General features: G+C 37.2%; 1 protein-coding gene across 1 annotated transcript; it reads left to right on the forward strand.

Annotated features, from left to right (window-relative positions):
* The first annotated feature begins 1,629 nt into the window (after positions 1-1,629).
* On the forward strand, positions 1,630-15,335 carry cops3 (COP9 signalosome subunit 3). Its single transcript, XM_042508554.1, has 12 exons — positions 1,630-1,795; positions 2,774-2,903; positions 4,818-4,930; positions 5,995-6,044; positions 7,294-7,386; positions 7,662-7,841; positions 8,045-8,185; positions 8,945-9,118; positions 10,950-11,036; positions 12,035-12,148; positions 12,276-12,356; positions 14,493-15,335. Exons 1-12 carry the CDS (start codon positions 1,741-1,743, stop codon positions 14,544-14,546), a joined length of 1,272 nt encoding a protein of 423 aa, XP_042364488.1. The 5' UTR covers positions 1,630-1,740; the 3' UTR covers positions 14,547-15,335.
* The last annotated feature ends 174 nt before the right edge of the window (positions 15,336-15,509 follow it).

The following is a 15,509-nucleotide window of genomic DNA, read 5'->3' on the forward strand; positions in this document are numbered from 1 at the left end:
GTGGATAAAGTGATATGTATTTCTTCAAACGTAATTTGTTAGACTTACGCATCCTGCAATGTGTTTTGGGGCATGGATGAATAACTGAACGTGCACCTGCAAATAGAGTTCCCCAGGAATGATGTTTTTCTGTAGGCCAACCCAGAAGCTAACATTGCCTTGATTTCTTTGTCCAAAAGCCTATGGGATTTTTCCACTGGCTTTTTTATTATTGCAGAAAATAAGCTATTTGGTAAAAAACTTTAATGATACTAACACATTTTGTATAGCAAGATAATCTTCAGACGCAAACACTACTTTCAGATTTTTTTAAGCCTAAATGCAATTGCAAGAAGTAATAAGCTATTGCTAGGCTAAAACAGACTACACTTGGTCATGTCGCCACCGCTACTAGGCTGCAAATTTATGTTTCACACTGTTCAGCGTGATGATGTTCTGAAGTCTTCTCATTTAGCCACTTGTTAGTAACTGCCTTTTTTGAGACACATAAAAGCTTCAAAGCTTGTGGGGTAGGCTATTATAGACTTATTTTATGTCATAAAACAACATGTGAAAGTCTCTTCAGTATTAACCATATGTCAGCCTTTTAACCAAGAACCCATTTTAAAAAGACCCATAGACACTGTGACGAGAGAACCAGAGGTGCTGAAATGCTCATTCATTTCTGGGTTTTAGGATTCATTACTGGGGTTCTCTATTTGCAGTTATAGAAATTTGCAATTTTAGAAGGAAAAAAGAAAGAAAAAAAGGGTTTACCACCAGTTATTATTACATTTAGTGTCTGGGAGTAACTAGTTACATTTAACAAGTTGCAATAATTACATCACCAAGTAAATGTTATTGTAATCTGGTACAGTTGCTGAAACAAAAACATGTAATTAAATTATAGTTACAGTTACAGCAATAAAGTATATATATATTTGTGAAGTCTTAAGTATTAAGCGTGCAGTAAGTATAATCTCAAAGATAACCAAAGTTTATGAAGTTGATGAATTTAACAGGCAACCAAATTTAAAGAGTGAATACTTAGCAGTAGCCATAAGTCAAAACTTGTCTTTTAATGTGTTTGATTATGTCATCACTTACCTATAAAATGACAGAAATACAAAACTGCAGAGGCATCATATTGGCTCTGGAGTTGGCATTGCAAAGTCCTGGATTTAAACCCTGAACTCAGTAAGGGGTGTAGAAAGAGGATGTATGAATGCCAGAGCTGAAATTTTCCCAGTTCTCAGAATATCAGTTCAAATTTAAAAGTTAAACACTGAATTGAGTACTTGTATTTCGTATCCAGTCAATAATCAGTGGATGATTTAAAGTCATTAGAGAGGAGCTCTTACATTTTATAACATCTTTGTTGAAAACCCGGCAAATTGTACGTCAGTTCCTGTATTTATTTTTGCTTAAAGGAAGAACTGACTCCGCGGTCTAAAATAGACAAATTGAGTGTTCTGCAATTAAGACAAGGAAAATAGATTGCAAACTCGGAAAAAAATGCTTTCGTTCAAATTGTAATATGGTGACACTTTCGGCACATTGTGTATCTGGCCCAGACCTGGCCCTTTAAGAATCCAGTGGTCGGCTCGTAAATCTCGTTGCAGTCTGTTCTGTTTTTGTAGTCTCGCGATAGCTTCACCTCAGTGGCGGCTGTGTGGCCCCCTGTCTTAGTCCGGACGGAGTTGTTTCTGACGTTTGAATGAAAAACAGTGCAAATTACCTCCACTTTGGACCCAGGAAATAATGGCTTCAGCCTTGGAGCAGTTTGTGAACAATGTGCGGCAGCTCTCCGCTCAAGGTAGGGTTGCTAAACTCATTCGAGTGGGAAGTATTAGCTACTTAGCTAGCATATGCTACCCAATGCCTTGCCGATAGCTAGGCAGCCAAACTGGTCAGAGCCCTCTTTTTGCTTTATCATGTAAACACACCGTTAAAATGACTTTCTGTGGCGGCGAGAGTTCTCTAAAGTATCACCAGAAGATGCGTTAGGACACAGGGACGCCTAGAATAACAGCGAACAAGGTGGAATATCAAAGAAAATGTCAAAATCTTACTTTTTGTTTTTGATCTAGAAAATAATTTCTGAGCACTGCCTACCGGTAGTCCCGCCCTGGCCTCACATGATTGGCTGGCGGACGGAATTGGCGAATATTATTGGTTTAAAGTCATCTGTCAATCTCATTTGCTTTACCTCTGTTGCAAGGCCTTGACAGGACACCAAACCGGCCGATTTATATTGAAAAACTCAGCCACAGAGCGATGTTTGTGAATCATTTTGTAAGTCAGTTTGTTTTCTGAATTTATAAAGAATAGTCTTTTGACAGCTGTAGACAAGGAATTGCTATTTTATCATTATTTCGAGCACTGACAAATTGACGAAATTGCCTGAGTATACTTGGGGGGAAAGTATTGCCCTCCTGTCCTTTGTGGTTTTAATTATTTTGACCTCCTCATTTACAATCCCTGTGATAAGGGAAGTGTTAAAATATCAATTCTATCAATATCAATTTAATGCAGTTACATCTTTTTGCATGTGTTCCTCCTATGTGCCACAAGAAAAAAGTTGAACTTTATGACATAAATTCCAGTATAACAACCTAATTTAATTACAAAACAGCTTGCCTGCCTAAAAACAGGCCTTTCCATAAATTGATTTCCATCCGGCATTGCGATGTAATCTGTCTTAGATATGAGATCTGTGTCCTTCCAAAGATCTAAAGGGCATGAAATAGGGCCCAAAGTGGTTTAATTTCCCAATGTTATCCTCGACCCCCAGGCCAGATGACTCAGCTGTGCGAGTTGATCAACAAGAGTGGGGAGCTGCTGGCCAAAAATCTGTCCCACCTGGACACGGTGCTGGGGGCCCTGGACATCCAGGAGCACTCCCTGGGCGTACTGGCTGTCCTGTAAGTAGCCCGCTACAGCCTTAATCTTTGCTAGGCTGCCATTGGCAGTGTGGTAAAGAACTCTCTGTGTCTTGTGAAGTCTGCTGCTGTTTTGTTTTATGTGGTGTTTACCTTTGAGCTAATTTCTGTCCAGACTTGTGTTCCATTACATTAACATCTTCGCAATGCTCTTTGTTTCTGCTCCATTTTTTTTTTTTTGAACTGGGTCATGAGATTATGTTAAACTTGTTGTATCTTGTAAAGGTGATGTTGTACTTATGTGATGAATAAGTTGGTTCAGTAGTTACCTTGGCAGTTACCAAAGAAAAAATGATGAACGCAACTTGGGTGCCAGCTTTTAGGTTAAAATCAGGGTTCATGTAAAACCTGAGATATTTATAGAAAATATATTTTACCATTATTATGTCACACAAACTTATCATGTTTGACCATAAAACGTTTCACGTCACGTGACAAATAGCATCTTGTTGTTACAAGAAAAGTTTGTTGTTCTAAAATGTATGACGTAGTAATGTGACAATATCTTGTTAAAATGTGAAAAAACATCTTGTTTTAACAAGAAACTTTTCACATTATTACCTGATACCGATTTTGTTTGTTTGTTTGTTTGTTTTTTGTTCTGGCATGGCAGAATGATGCTAAAGTAATAATTAACATTTGGAGTAAAGTTTACTTTATCATTGTTTTAGTGTTATATGTTGTGAATGTTCATTACATATGGGTCACTGAAAAATCATGGAAAAATTTGGAAATTTGTCAATGAAAATGTGTGGCAACCCTGTAAAATTTGAGTTGCCATGTTGGTTAAAAAAAAAAATCATAGATGATCTAGAATATGCATCATGAGTAAAGGTCGCCATTTCCTTATTCTCAGTATTATTTTGTTATTTACAGAAAACACAGGCAGCCTGTTGCATGTAGCATAGAAAATTTGATTTAGAGACAAAGAAGATAAAAGTTACCTGTTGCATGTACAGCCATCTGAACTAACAGAAAGGGATTATTTCTTATCTTTTAGTGAAACAAGAAATGCCAGTGCTGCATTGAATATTTAACAGTTATGAAAATCACTTAATTTAATTTCATGTTGATTTAAAATGGAAACAGCATATTAATAAACATCAGTATAAAATACAAATGTAAATAGGCCGGAGTCAGGAGTCAGCGGAGCTGCTAATTTACATCTGTAATCCCTTGGCAGTTAAAAGAAAATAGAAATATCAAGAAAGAAAGAAAAAGGGGGCGGGGGGCAGCAATTCATACAGAGTACTTTTGTCTAAGTAGTTGTTTTTAACCGTGAACTATAACAAAATATTAAATGTTATGAATTACTTGTATCACAAAGCTTAAAACCTCAAGTTAATCACATTTCCATAGATATCATTTGACTCTGCACATGGAAATGACCGAACAACTAAACCATCCAACTCTGTCTTTTAATTTTCATTCCAAATGCCAATATGTTGTATTGGTATTTGGTATTCTGTGCAGGACTTTTCTTTAAAAAAAAAAAAAAAAAGTGTAGACTCACACAGAAGTAATCCGTCTCAATCCTCACTTAAGACCTACTAGATGTGTGTGACGGTGCATTTATCTGCAGAGCCTCTGCCCTCTACCTCTATTTTATTATTTTCTTATTGTTTTGTGTTTGGGATGTTCTTAGACAGTTACAGACCAAGTGCAAGAAAATAGTGGGAATCGAAGAGGAGGCTACAAAAAATCAGGGAAACAGCAACCAAAAAAATGCAAACATAGCAAATGAAAGTAAACCCGGTGTTAGCTTTCACTTTCGATGGTGATAACATTTACAACCACTAACCAACACTTCCTGCATGTTATACCTTTTAAGGCCTGTGTTAAGGTCTCCTTTGTTGTCTGCAAGGTTTGTGCTCACCTCCTTCTCTTGCCTTCCAGATTTGTGAAGTTCTCCATGCCAAACATCCCTGACTTTGAGACGCTCTTTTCCCAAGTCCAGCTCTTCATCAGTACTTGCAATGGGGAGCACATTAGATATGCAACAGACACTTGTAAGTTCACACTAACCATGCCTCTCACTCCTAGATGTCTTAAGTATGTTTGTATCATGCTGGTGGTTTTTATGTTGCACAAGTTTTCAGTAGAACAAAGAAAAGATTTCTAAACTGATCAGTGTTATTTTGGTTATTGTTTTGTTGAGAGCATGTACTCTGCTAAAATGTGCACCGTTGTCTGCTAGAATATATCACACTTTACATTAGTTATGCTCACTCTTCTCATGCAAGTACTATACTAAGTTGCATAACTGAGAAGGTCTCAGAGGATTTGTAGTATCAATAAAAAATAAGAACATGTTCCATCTCTAACGTAGATTATAGCAGTTATGTGTATTTAATGTGGTGTCCTCAGTGGTATCTGCTGTTACAAATTTCTGTGAATGTCCTGCTGTTAGACAAATTATTACATGGACCCCGCAGATCCTTGAAAAGTCTTGAAAGGCAATGGCTTAATCAATCTAAAAATAAGGTCTTAATTGGTCTTAAAATGTCTTAAATGAATTTTTAATAAGTCTTAAAAGTGCAAAGACATAGAAGTTATGATTTTATGAATGTTTTTTCTGACAATGCATTGTTAAATCTCAAAATAATAGGTAACTTGAAAAAAGAAAAATTCACAGAATACCACTTGCATTGCTATCACCCAGAAGTCATGTTTTATAGTAAAGCGAATATTTGGCTAAAAATTCTTCCTAACCTTAAGTTATAAGTGTCATGTTTTTTCTTTCTCCGTTTTTTTCTCCCCAGTGTTGGTCACAGTTAAATCAGTTCAGTTTCATTTTGAAAGTCTTAAATTTTACTTGCTGTAAGCTGTAGGAACCTTGTATTACAAATGTTTTCTAAAGTTGTTTGGCACACTTGAACTTTTGATGTGGTGGAAAATCTGCAAGATTATTTAAAGGTATTTGTTCGCTCAGGAATATGTCTGTGAACCATAAACTGCTGTGTATGTAGATGTATCCTGAACAGCCACTCGAGCAGCACTTTACACTTAACTCAGCACTAAAAGAATAAATCAATAATTTAACACCTTTCTTCCCGTCTGTTTCCTCTCACAGTTGCTGGTCTCTGCCACCAGTTGACAAATGCCCTTGTAGAGCGGAAACAGGTAAGACCGTTGAATCTGATTGGCGGGAGTGAAATGCCTGTTTAGTTATCATAACATAGCTTTAATTCAAAATTAAATATTTTTTTAAATCTCCGAACGATTCAGCAGTAATTGTTGATGTTTGATTTTTGAGTGAAATGTGTTTTTTTAATTACTAATATAGTGTATAAAATGCAAACAACTAATGCTTGATGAAATATGACGCAAGGTAAGCTGCATATTTTTATGCAGCTCAATTTAAAGTGTCACTAGTAAGAAAAAAAAATTGCACTAGTGTCTACATCCTCGCAGGGAAAAAGTGTTTTCTTCAGTGGTTACGTCTTTATCGATTATGCAGATGCATGTTACGGTTGCAGTCTGAATGTTTTCATTCATGACTCACAGCAGTAGTGAAAACAAAGAAGAAAGAAAACAAAAAGGACTAGTCACAGTTTGGCAAACAAACAATCAAATTATAAATCATGGCAACATGTGCTTCCACATAGAGGAGTCTCAAGAAAATAAATCAGTACAATAAAATTCAAATACATCAAAATAAACCTTTATTAGTTTTGGCAGACTTCACCATGAAATCACTTCAGTGCATTATCACTTTGGTAATCTGAAGTAGGTAATCACAGGAGCCCATAGAATCAAAAAACCTTTCTATCCTTGCACAGAGTTTTGTTGTTATTTTTTCCATGGAAGACACACTCATTAACCTGTCCTTCACACACAGTTTCAAACTTTAGACAGCACAACACAAAGGCTTGTGAATGTTGTCCTATGGAGACACATCTACGTCTTCCTGCTGAACAACAGTAACAGTGTTGGTCTTTGTTGTATTTTGTAATATTTTTTAGCTTTCCATGACGTTCTCGTTACTGTGACGTGTCCTTGTCAACATGCCCGTTATGTGTGTATGACATTTTGAAGGACACAGTGCAGCGTGGCATATGAGTGGCTGAAACTATTTTTAATGTCATATGCACCTCGCTGCAAAAGCAGTGTTCCCGGGCCATAGTGACATTAGTACATTTTGAGCTTATTTTTCACCACCGTTCGCCAAGACAAGGCCCAAATGAGTCATCCTATTGCTTGTGCGCCGCAGAGTCTCTGCGCCCAGGAGTAGCATGTTTTCCTTTTCTGTCTTGTTCTAAATATTTTAATACATTTTAAAGTGCGGCACAGGCCCAGACCGTTTTCAGTGTGTGTGGATGTTTCTGGGAAGCTGAATAACTAACAGACTGTGTTTTTCCCTCTCTGACAGCCATTGAGGGGTGTTGTCGTCCTAAAACAGGCAATAGACAAAATGCAGATGAACACAAACCAACTTACCTCAGTTCATGCAGACCTGTGTCAGGTGAGTCCCTGAAATCCTCATAATTTCACTCTAATTTAGCTGCTAAATTTGATTTCCTTAGCTGTGTTGTTGTGATTCAAATCCAAGCTATCTCATTTATCTTCATTGTTTTCGATCTCGTCCTTCGGTAAATGCATACTTGTTGATTATTCCATTTAAAGGCTTGTGTTAAATAATTCAAACAAAGGCTTATTTGCAGCACAATTCTGTCCCATTGTGACTGTCCAGTGTAAGCCTCCGATTTATTTTCTCTGCATACCTTTTTTTCGTTACAGCTGTGCTTGTTAGCAAAGTGCTTCAAGCCCGCCCTGCCCTTCTTGGAATTGGACATGATGGACATCTGCAAGGAGAACGGAGCATACGACGCAAAGCACTTTTTATGTTACTACTACTATGGTGGCATGATCTACACGGGCCTCAAAAACTTTGAAAGAGCACTGTATTTTTATGAACAGGTATTCTCACATTCTTGAAATAAATGCACTGACATGCATGCATGTGATGGCATAGTAAACTTTATTTGAAAATGGTTTCTAATGTGAACATTAACTCTTCAGAATTTGTTGCATGTACCTATGTATGCCCCAAATGCAATCAAATGTCAGTTTTCTCCGTTATGTATTTAAAAGAACATGAGTGTCTCATTTTCTCTTGTCAGGCAATAACCACTCCAGCCATGGCAGTGAGCCACATCATGTTGGAAGCCTATAAGAAATACATCCTGGTGTCGCTCATTCTCCACGGCAAAGTGCAGCCGCTGCCCAAATACACCTCACAGATAGTAGGGAGGTTCATCAAGGTAAGGACAAACAGCATGGATGGAATAAGTAGTATTATGGCCTTTTACATTTGCATATGCAGACATTTAGGTTTAGGTTTAGTTTATTTAAAGGCACAGTACAAATTAATATATACATAAAGTATAAAAATGCCAGCGTTAGCCAGGACGTTATTTTTCATCTGTAGTCCCTTCGCCAAGGTGTTATACAAAGCTTCCATTTATAGACATCTTTTGTATATTTCCAACCTGGAACCTATTCCAGTGTTTTTGGACCAAGTAATGAATGGAAACAACAATTTTTGAAAGATATAACATAGTGAATCTTTACACCGTCAGTGCACCAAAAGTGCTTGTTTTTGCCACTGACAGGCTCAGATTATTATCTTCTGTGTATGACAATATTATGGAAAGGATACGTGAAGAGAGAGAGCCAGCATTCCCACGATCATAAAAAAAAAACAAACAAGAAAAGTCATTCAGTTTTACATTCATGTCTTCCAGGCCTTGAAAAGTGATGGAATTAGTAAAAATCATCTTAAGTTTTTTTCAGCTGATGCAAGGACGCTTATTATTACTTGGCAAGAACAACTAGACAAAGCTAGTCATGAAATGCACTACTAGCTGAGCTCTGGAGGAAAGGAGGGGACTTCAGTGACTTAACAATCGTGCTGCTTGCAGTGTGAACACATTGTAAAAAACCCAGTAAAGATCTCCTCATGTATAATTTGTCTTCTCTTTGTCCTGCCTCTTCTTTCTCTCTCACTGCTTTTCCCGCAGCCCCTGAGCAACGCATACCACGAGTTAGCTCAGGTTTACACCACCAACAACCCGGCCGAGTTGCGCGGCCTGGTCAACAAACACAGCGAGACGTTCACACGAGACAACAACACAGGCCTGGTCAAACAGTGCCTCTCCTCCCTCTACAAGAAGAACATCCAGAGGCTAACAAAGGTGGGTGTGCCCGCGTGTTTGTGTTTCCCTGTGTTTCCCTGTGTTTCTGTATTAATGAGAGGCAGATGTTATCACAAGAAAATATGAATGGAATCCATTCAACCCTCACCCTTGCATTGTATAACTGCTGCTTTGATTTGGGATATTGCTTCAGTTAAATTTAGTTTAGTCTCAGGAGTGGACGTAGACTGTGAAAGGACATCAGCAGTATAGAATTAGACAGGAGTGTCTTAAAATCAATCAGTTCTGAGGTGTTTCGTTAAGTTTGTCTGACCAGGTGAGAACAAGACCTTTTGTAAATAGCCAGTTTTAAAATTGATACATGTTATTTCTATGGTGTAAGACAGTCCAATAATAATAATAATAAACATGAACAGCTTCCCCAAAGGACCAGAGTGCTAAAACTCATACCTGTGATAACACGGGGCATAAAGTCTGGAGCTGCTCCAGAGACAATGAATCAGGGTTCCTGCAGATCTTTAAAACAAATCTTAAAAGACATTAAATTCAATAATCTATAAATAAAGCATCAGTTGGTATTAAATGTCTTCAGTGTTTCAAAAGTCTTAAAAATGCTCAGACATGGGGAAGTAGGATTTTATGTACCGTTTTTTTCTGATGTTGCATCGTAAAATCTTAAAAATAATTGTTATTATCTAATTTTTTTAAAATAATTTACCATCTCATCCATCTCAGGACAGAAGAACCAGCAACACTCATATACATGTATATGACCAAACCTTTAACTTTTGGACAAAATTGTCTCTAACTCTAAGGCACTGATATCTGCTTAGTTTATTTTTCTGAAGATGTGGTTATTGTAAAATTGGTCTTACATTTAATTAATTAAATTTAATAAAATGAAAAAAGTTCTGTCTTATTTTAATTCAGAGTGGCAATTAAAAAGTCTGAATGGTGATGGATAGACTGCATGTATCATTTGACTGGAGAAGTTTCGGTATCATTTGGTCCTTGGATATTTCGGTCGATACCTTAAAGATATTCAGTACTAAAACCCAGCTGCTCTGCTCATGGGTTATAGTAGCTAATGTAGTAACATAGAGAGATAGGAAGAGACATGTGTTTAAATGCTGTCTGGCAAAAGCTTTGTTTGTTTCCCTCTTCCTCTCGACCTTTTCTTGATCTGACCATCGAGATAGGTGTGTGTGTGGAGCCAGTAGTCTGCTTTAGATCTGTAAACTCTAAGTCTGCCCACTTTTTAATAGTTTAATGAAATGCGTAGAAATTTATTGTCCATCTTGTAACTGTACATTGCTCGAATATTTCGTTTCACTGGGAAATATGTCACCGTACAGAAGCTTAAGACGCTCTAACTTTGGTTGCACTGGGACTTTAAACTCTGATCTAAGACATCTGGAGATGTCTCAATCCTCTTCCACTATAAATTTGCTGCAAGTTGTTAGAGCTGACAGTAATCCAAATGACAGGAAACTTCCCCAAAACATGGGTGAGTGAAGGCAGACATCGACATCTGATAGCCAGCTGTTGCTCGTGTTTAGAAGCTGAGCAAAACCGATACGAAACAAGAGCTTGCTCATCAGCTTCAGACGAGTAACATTTCTCATCATGTCACATAATGTCTGTGTCATGACATTTAAATGTTTTGGTTACCTTAAAATCCTGATTTATTTCTGGGTTATTAATGTTTTTGCTTTTAATGGAGCAATGTAAACATCAATCAACCAAATGCAAAGATCCAACAAACATTTAACTAAAGAAAAGTAACTGTACTTGAGGTTACACTCAAGGGTTCAGTAGATCCTTCAGTCTAATCTGTTAATATCAAATCTGTTTTATGTGCCTCCTGCAGACCTTTCTGACACTGTCTTTGCAAGACATGGCGAGTCGAGTGCAGCTGTCAGGCCCCCAGGAAGCAGAGAAATATGTCTTACACATGGTAAGTTGTTCCAGAAAGACTAAGCATGCAAACAAAAAGCACAAAAGGCCAGTCCGACATGTCATCCATACAACTACTTGAAATCAAAAGAAATTTTACAATCCCTGCATATTAAGTATGCATGCATGCATGCATGCATTATTGGGGATTAAGGAGGAAATATTATGATATTGATTATGTATTTTAACCCTGAGGGACTGTTTTTTATTTTAGAATTTCTAGCTCAGCTCCCACAGTAAGGGTAAAATACACAGTGCAAACAAAATTGTTACATTCATTCATACAAAAAATGTGCCATTTTGTGCAATTTTTTTGACCCTGCAGCCATCAAAACATAAACACAGGCATTGTATTTTTTCTGGCTGTCATTCTGGGCTTTTGCTTTGGAGGTTGTAATTTTTACTATTTTGTATTAGTATGACTGTAAGTAGTATTTGACATACATGCTACTGTCACAATCAATGTAGCTGCAAATGACTGACATATCCTAGGCTGTGATAATCAAGAAACTTAGCGTGTACTATATTGAAAGTATTTTAATTTTTGTGTTTTTTTAATTTTTCATCTAAAAACATAGTGGCATCATGACAAAAACCTGGCATTTAAAGGGTTAAAATTCTGAAAATGAATGAATATTTGATATTTATGATTAGGACTGATGCTGGTTAAAAAAAAACATTTTTTTTTAAGGCTTGATTTTGAAAGGCGCATTTTGTGCACATTAGTGTGTGAGATATTAAAATGGGCCCTAAAGGTGAAACAATATGTTCCCGGTATTACTTCTTCTTTCAGAACACCTCTTACTTTGGTTATTAAAAGCTTCGGTTCTTTTAGGGCCAGATCTTTGGCTGATCGATCAGTTTTCTCTTTTTTTTAATTTCTTTTTAATCTAATTCCTGTTACAAATAAAAGTTTTGCCGATTTTCTACCAAACAGCCTTTAACTGTTGATCCGTATCATCATTTTTTAACCATGCTGTTCCTTGTGCTCCCGTGCAGATTGAGGATGGTGAGATCTACGCTAGCATTAACCAAAAGGATGGCATGGTCTGCTTCCACGACAACCCCGAAAAATACAATAACCCAGCAATGCTCCACAAAATTGACCAAGAGGTGAAGATGTCCAGCTCTGCTTACATTGTTTTCTTACTTTGCTTAATCGTAATGTCAATGTTTCAGCAAAGATTAATGTATGTTTGGTGGTAACTGCTTTTTAAGTGTCATTTTTTTCTCCTTTCAGATGTTGAAATGTATAGAGCTGGATGAGAAACTAAAGTCTATGGATCAAGAAATCACAGTAAACCCACAATTTGTGCAGAAGGTAACAGTGTCAAATGTATAAATATTAATATTTTTTACTGTTATTGGACATTTTTTAATATGTTGGGATTTGTTCTGCTTTGTGGAATCTTAACAAATCTGCCCTTGTGAATGTCATGGTATGGGCCTTAGTGTTAGATTAACATATATTTACTAGGGCTTGGTCTGTTCTAAACATGCTTACTGTGGCTTTCTTGAGAACGGCTCATCCAAACAACTTCACACTCAACACTGCTGCTCTTTGGCTCCTGTGCCACCTGCCATGACATAGTTGCATCCCCTAACAGTGTTAGAGTGGTAGAATTTCATACCAAACTCTGTACTCTTAAGGCTACCAACTGAGTTGCGTTAGTATGAGCAATTCGCAATAAATCCATCAATGCCAAATGTCGGTACCTTAGAGCGCATCTGGGTGAGAGCGCCAGCTTTACATGAGACGGAAGTGCCATCGAGCACTTTGAAACCTGAAACCTCCAAGGCCGACAACGGAGCTTAACGGAGCTTTTTGGAGCTGCCGGGTTAAACTTCAGACAGGAGGTGAAAGCGCCCCAAAGCCAGGAAGCGGCCCTCCCAGCTGCTCCCCTGCCATTAAGTTTGTTTTGCAGTTAGCCAAAACTATAGCCGCAGCACTGATCTTCCACAATATTTTTGGCGTGTGGTCTCTTTTCTTCTTTATTTTCTTTGAATCCATTAACAACTGGATCAACATTAGTTCTCTTGCACTGCATTTAGACACCTGCACTGACAATCATTTTAACTGCTGAAGCTGGAGAAAGTTGGTTTGATTTCTTTAAAAAACACAGGGAAAAACAGAAGGTGTAACTTGGCAAGAAATGTCATTCAAACTGCAAATATTAGTCAAAGTTGACAAGGAATTGATCTAAAATTTGGGTACGAATTTTCAAGCGAAAAATGGCCATGAAACTGAAGGGTTTTTTTTTTTTACTTTTTGTGTGTTTGTGTGCTTATTTTCCAGTAATTTCTTTTAACTTTTTTTTTTTTTTTTTTTTTTTAAATTTTTGAGCCATGTCTTGTTGTGTTGCTTGCCGCCCTCCCATAGTTTTGAAAGAAATCAAGCCAATTTTCTCAGGTGTCGAAGGGTTAATAATAGCCTAGTAACACTGTTAGATGAGCAGGCACATGCATGCACATTTACAAGCCGACAGACAGGTCAGAAGATTCGCTCTGTGTGTTAAGAAAAGAGCAAAGAAGCAGAATTTTACCCTACTATGCCGCCTCTACAGCTTGTTCAAAAATTCGATTTTTGCGATGAGAACGTGAAATGTCAAATAAGTCTGTTTTAATGTAAACAGTACCCGACCATAAATAGTATACTTGACATTTGGGTGCAAAAGCTCAGTCAGTGAAGTCAAAGCATTAATTCTGAATGTTATATTGCTGATGCCTTAAATGTTTGTTTCTGCTAAATTCTAACATCTCCGGTCTCTCCGCTATTCTTGAATGTACTGTAGCGAGTGACAGAGGCCGAGCTGTATCCGCCATGTTCTTTGGCAGTGTGGCGGTAGTCATGCGCTACTAATAAAAATATCCTGTAGATCTTAAGAGTTTGCAGTAAGCAATACACCAGACGAGTGTGAAGTCAATCAGATGAACAGTTGTTGAGAAAATCAAGGACAGACAGACGGACAATTTCATATCATTTAGATTCATTGTGTAAATTCTTTATATGTATTAGAATTAAATTAAAAACAAAAAGGAGTGTGAACACAGTAACACACAATCATAAATATTGTTGAAATTGTTTAAAAAAAACAACCACACAAAGGCATCGCCACTACACTTACATCATCACAAACTGGAAGGAGTAGATGGTTATGTCTTTCAGGGATTTGTTCCAAGAAGTAGTGTTTTTGAGAAAATCAATTTTGATATTAAAATATGGAACACCCTCAAATGTGTAACACAGACTCATGGAAATGGATAGGTTTTCCCTGCAAAGCTTTTCAGATAAAATAGTTGTGTATGTGCTTTTTTTTCTTTTTCTTTCTTTTTTTTTTTTTTTTTATTTAAATGGCCCCGCATATAACAAAACTGTTTTTGGAAACACAGCAGGAACCGTTTTCCCAAGTTTTCCTGTCAGGTAACATTCTTACCATGTGACACTTTTTTTTTCCAGAGTATGGGATCGCAGGAGGACGATGTTGGTAGCAAAACATCAAGTTATTCCTGAGGGGCCTTGGACAGGGAGAGAACGCTGCCGCCACCCAACACGTTCTTCCCAGGATGAGTTGGATTTTTTTAAAAGACGAAAACAAACAAACATTCTATTGCATAAGGACATTGGTCAAGGAAAATCTAATTGTGTGGAATGATGATAAATTTGGTTATTCTTTCTTCACAGTGTCTTAAGGATAACAAATGATCCTTACAGAAAAGGAAAAAAGATTACAGTTTTGTCAGTGTTTTATTTATCAATGTTCAGGTTGGAGCGCCACTGCTACATTAACAGAAACCACAATAATAAAAACTGGACTTATTTGTTCCAAACATATGTGTGAATAATCTCACTGTTTGTATTGGTTCTGCTGCATGATGGCCGTTAACAAGAGGGCATTACATGAGGTAAAAACATCTATGGCTGACGAGGAATAAATCTGATTATATTCTACATTTGTAAAGACTGCAATGATCATTTCCCTCTCACTCCTTTTGGTTAGAATGTAGCTGTCATCAATAGCAAATCTGTACACATGGACATGCCCTTGACCAAACTCGGCACAAATGGAGGAGTCGTTCACAATCTGGTGCACTGTTTTGTTTTGTTTTTGTTTTTTCCTTTTCTTTTTTTGTTTTTTAGGTTGGATCCACTAGAGGTCGCTAGAGCACTGTATAGAAAACCGTTTTGACAGCTTGTTATTACAAGAGGTGAAGTCAACAGATGAAACCAAACTGTCATGTAATTTGGGAGCTTGAGCTTTGCGATTGTGGATCTGTTAATAATAAATTGTTTAAGAATATAGCTTTGGGTTTCATGCCTTTGTGAAAAGATACTCATGCCTTTGGTGTGCTGTAAGAATTTCTATCCACTCTTTTACTGTCAAATTTTAACATTATTGATTGATACAATGAGTCTGATTTATGTTTCAGCCAATGAACGTAGTTATTCGGGCGGATGTGGTTTGCCGGAAAAAAA

The sequence above is a fragment of the Plectropomus leopardus genome, chromosome 19, assembly GCF_008729295.1.
Source record: "Plectropomus leopardus isolate mb chromosome 19, YSFRI_Pleo_2.0, whole genome shotgun sequence".
NCBI lineage: Eukaryota > Metazoa > Chordata > Actinopteri > Perciformes > Serranidae > Plectropomus > Plectropomus leopardus.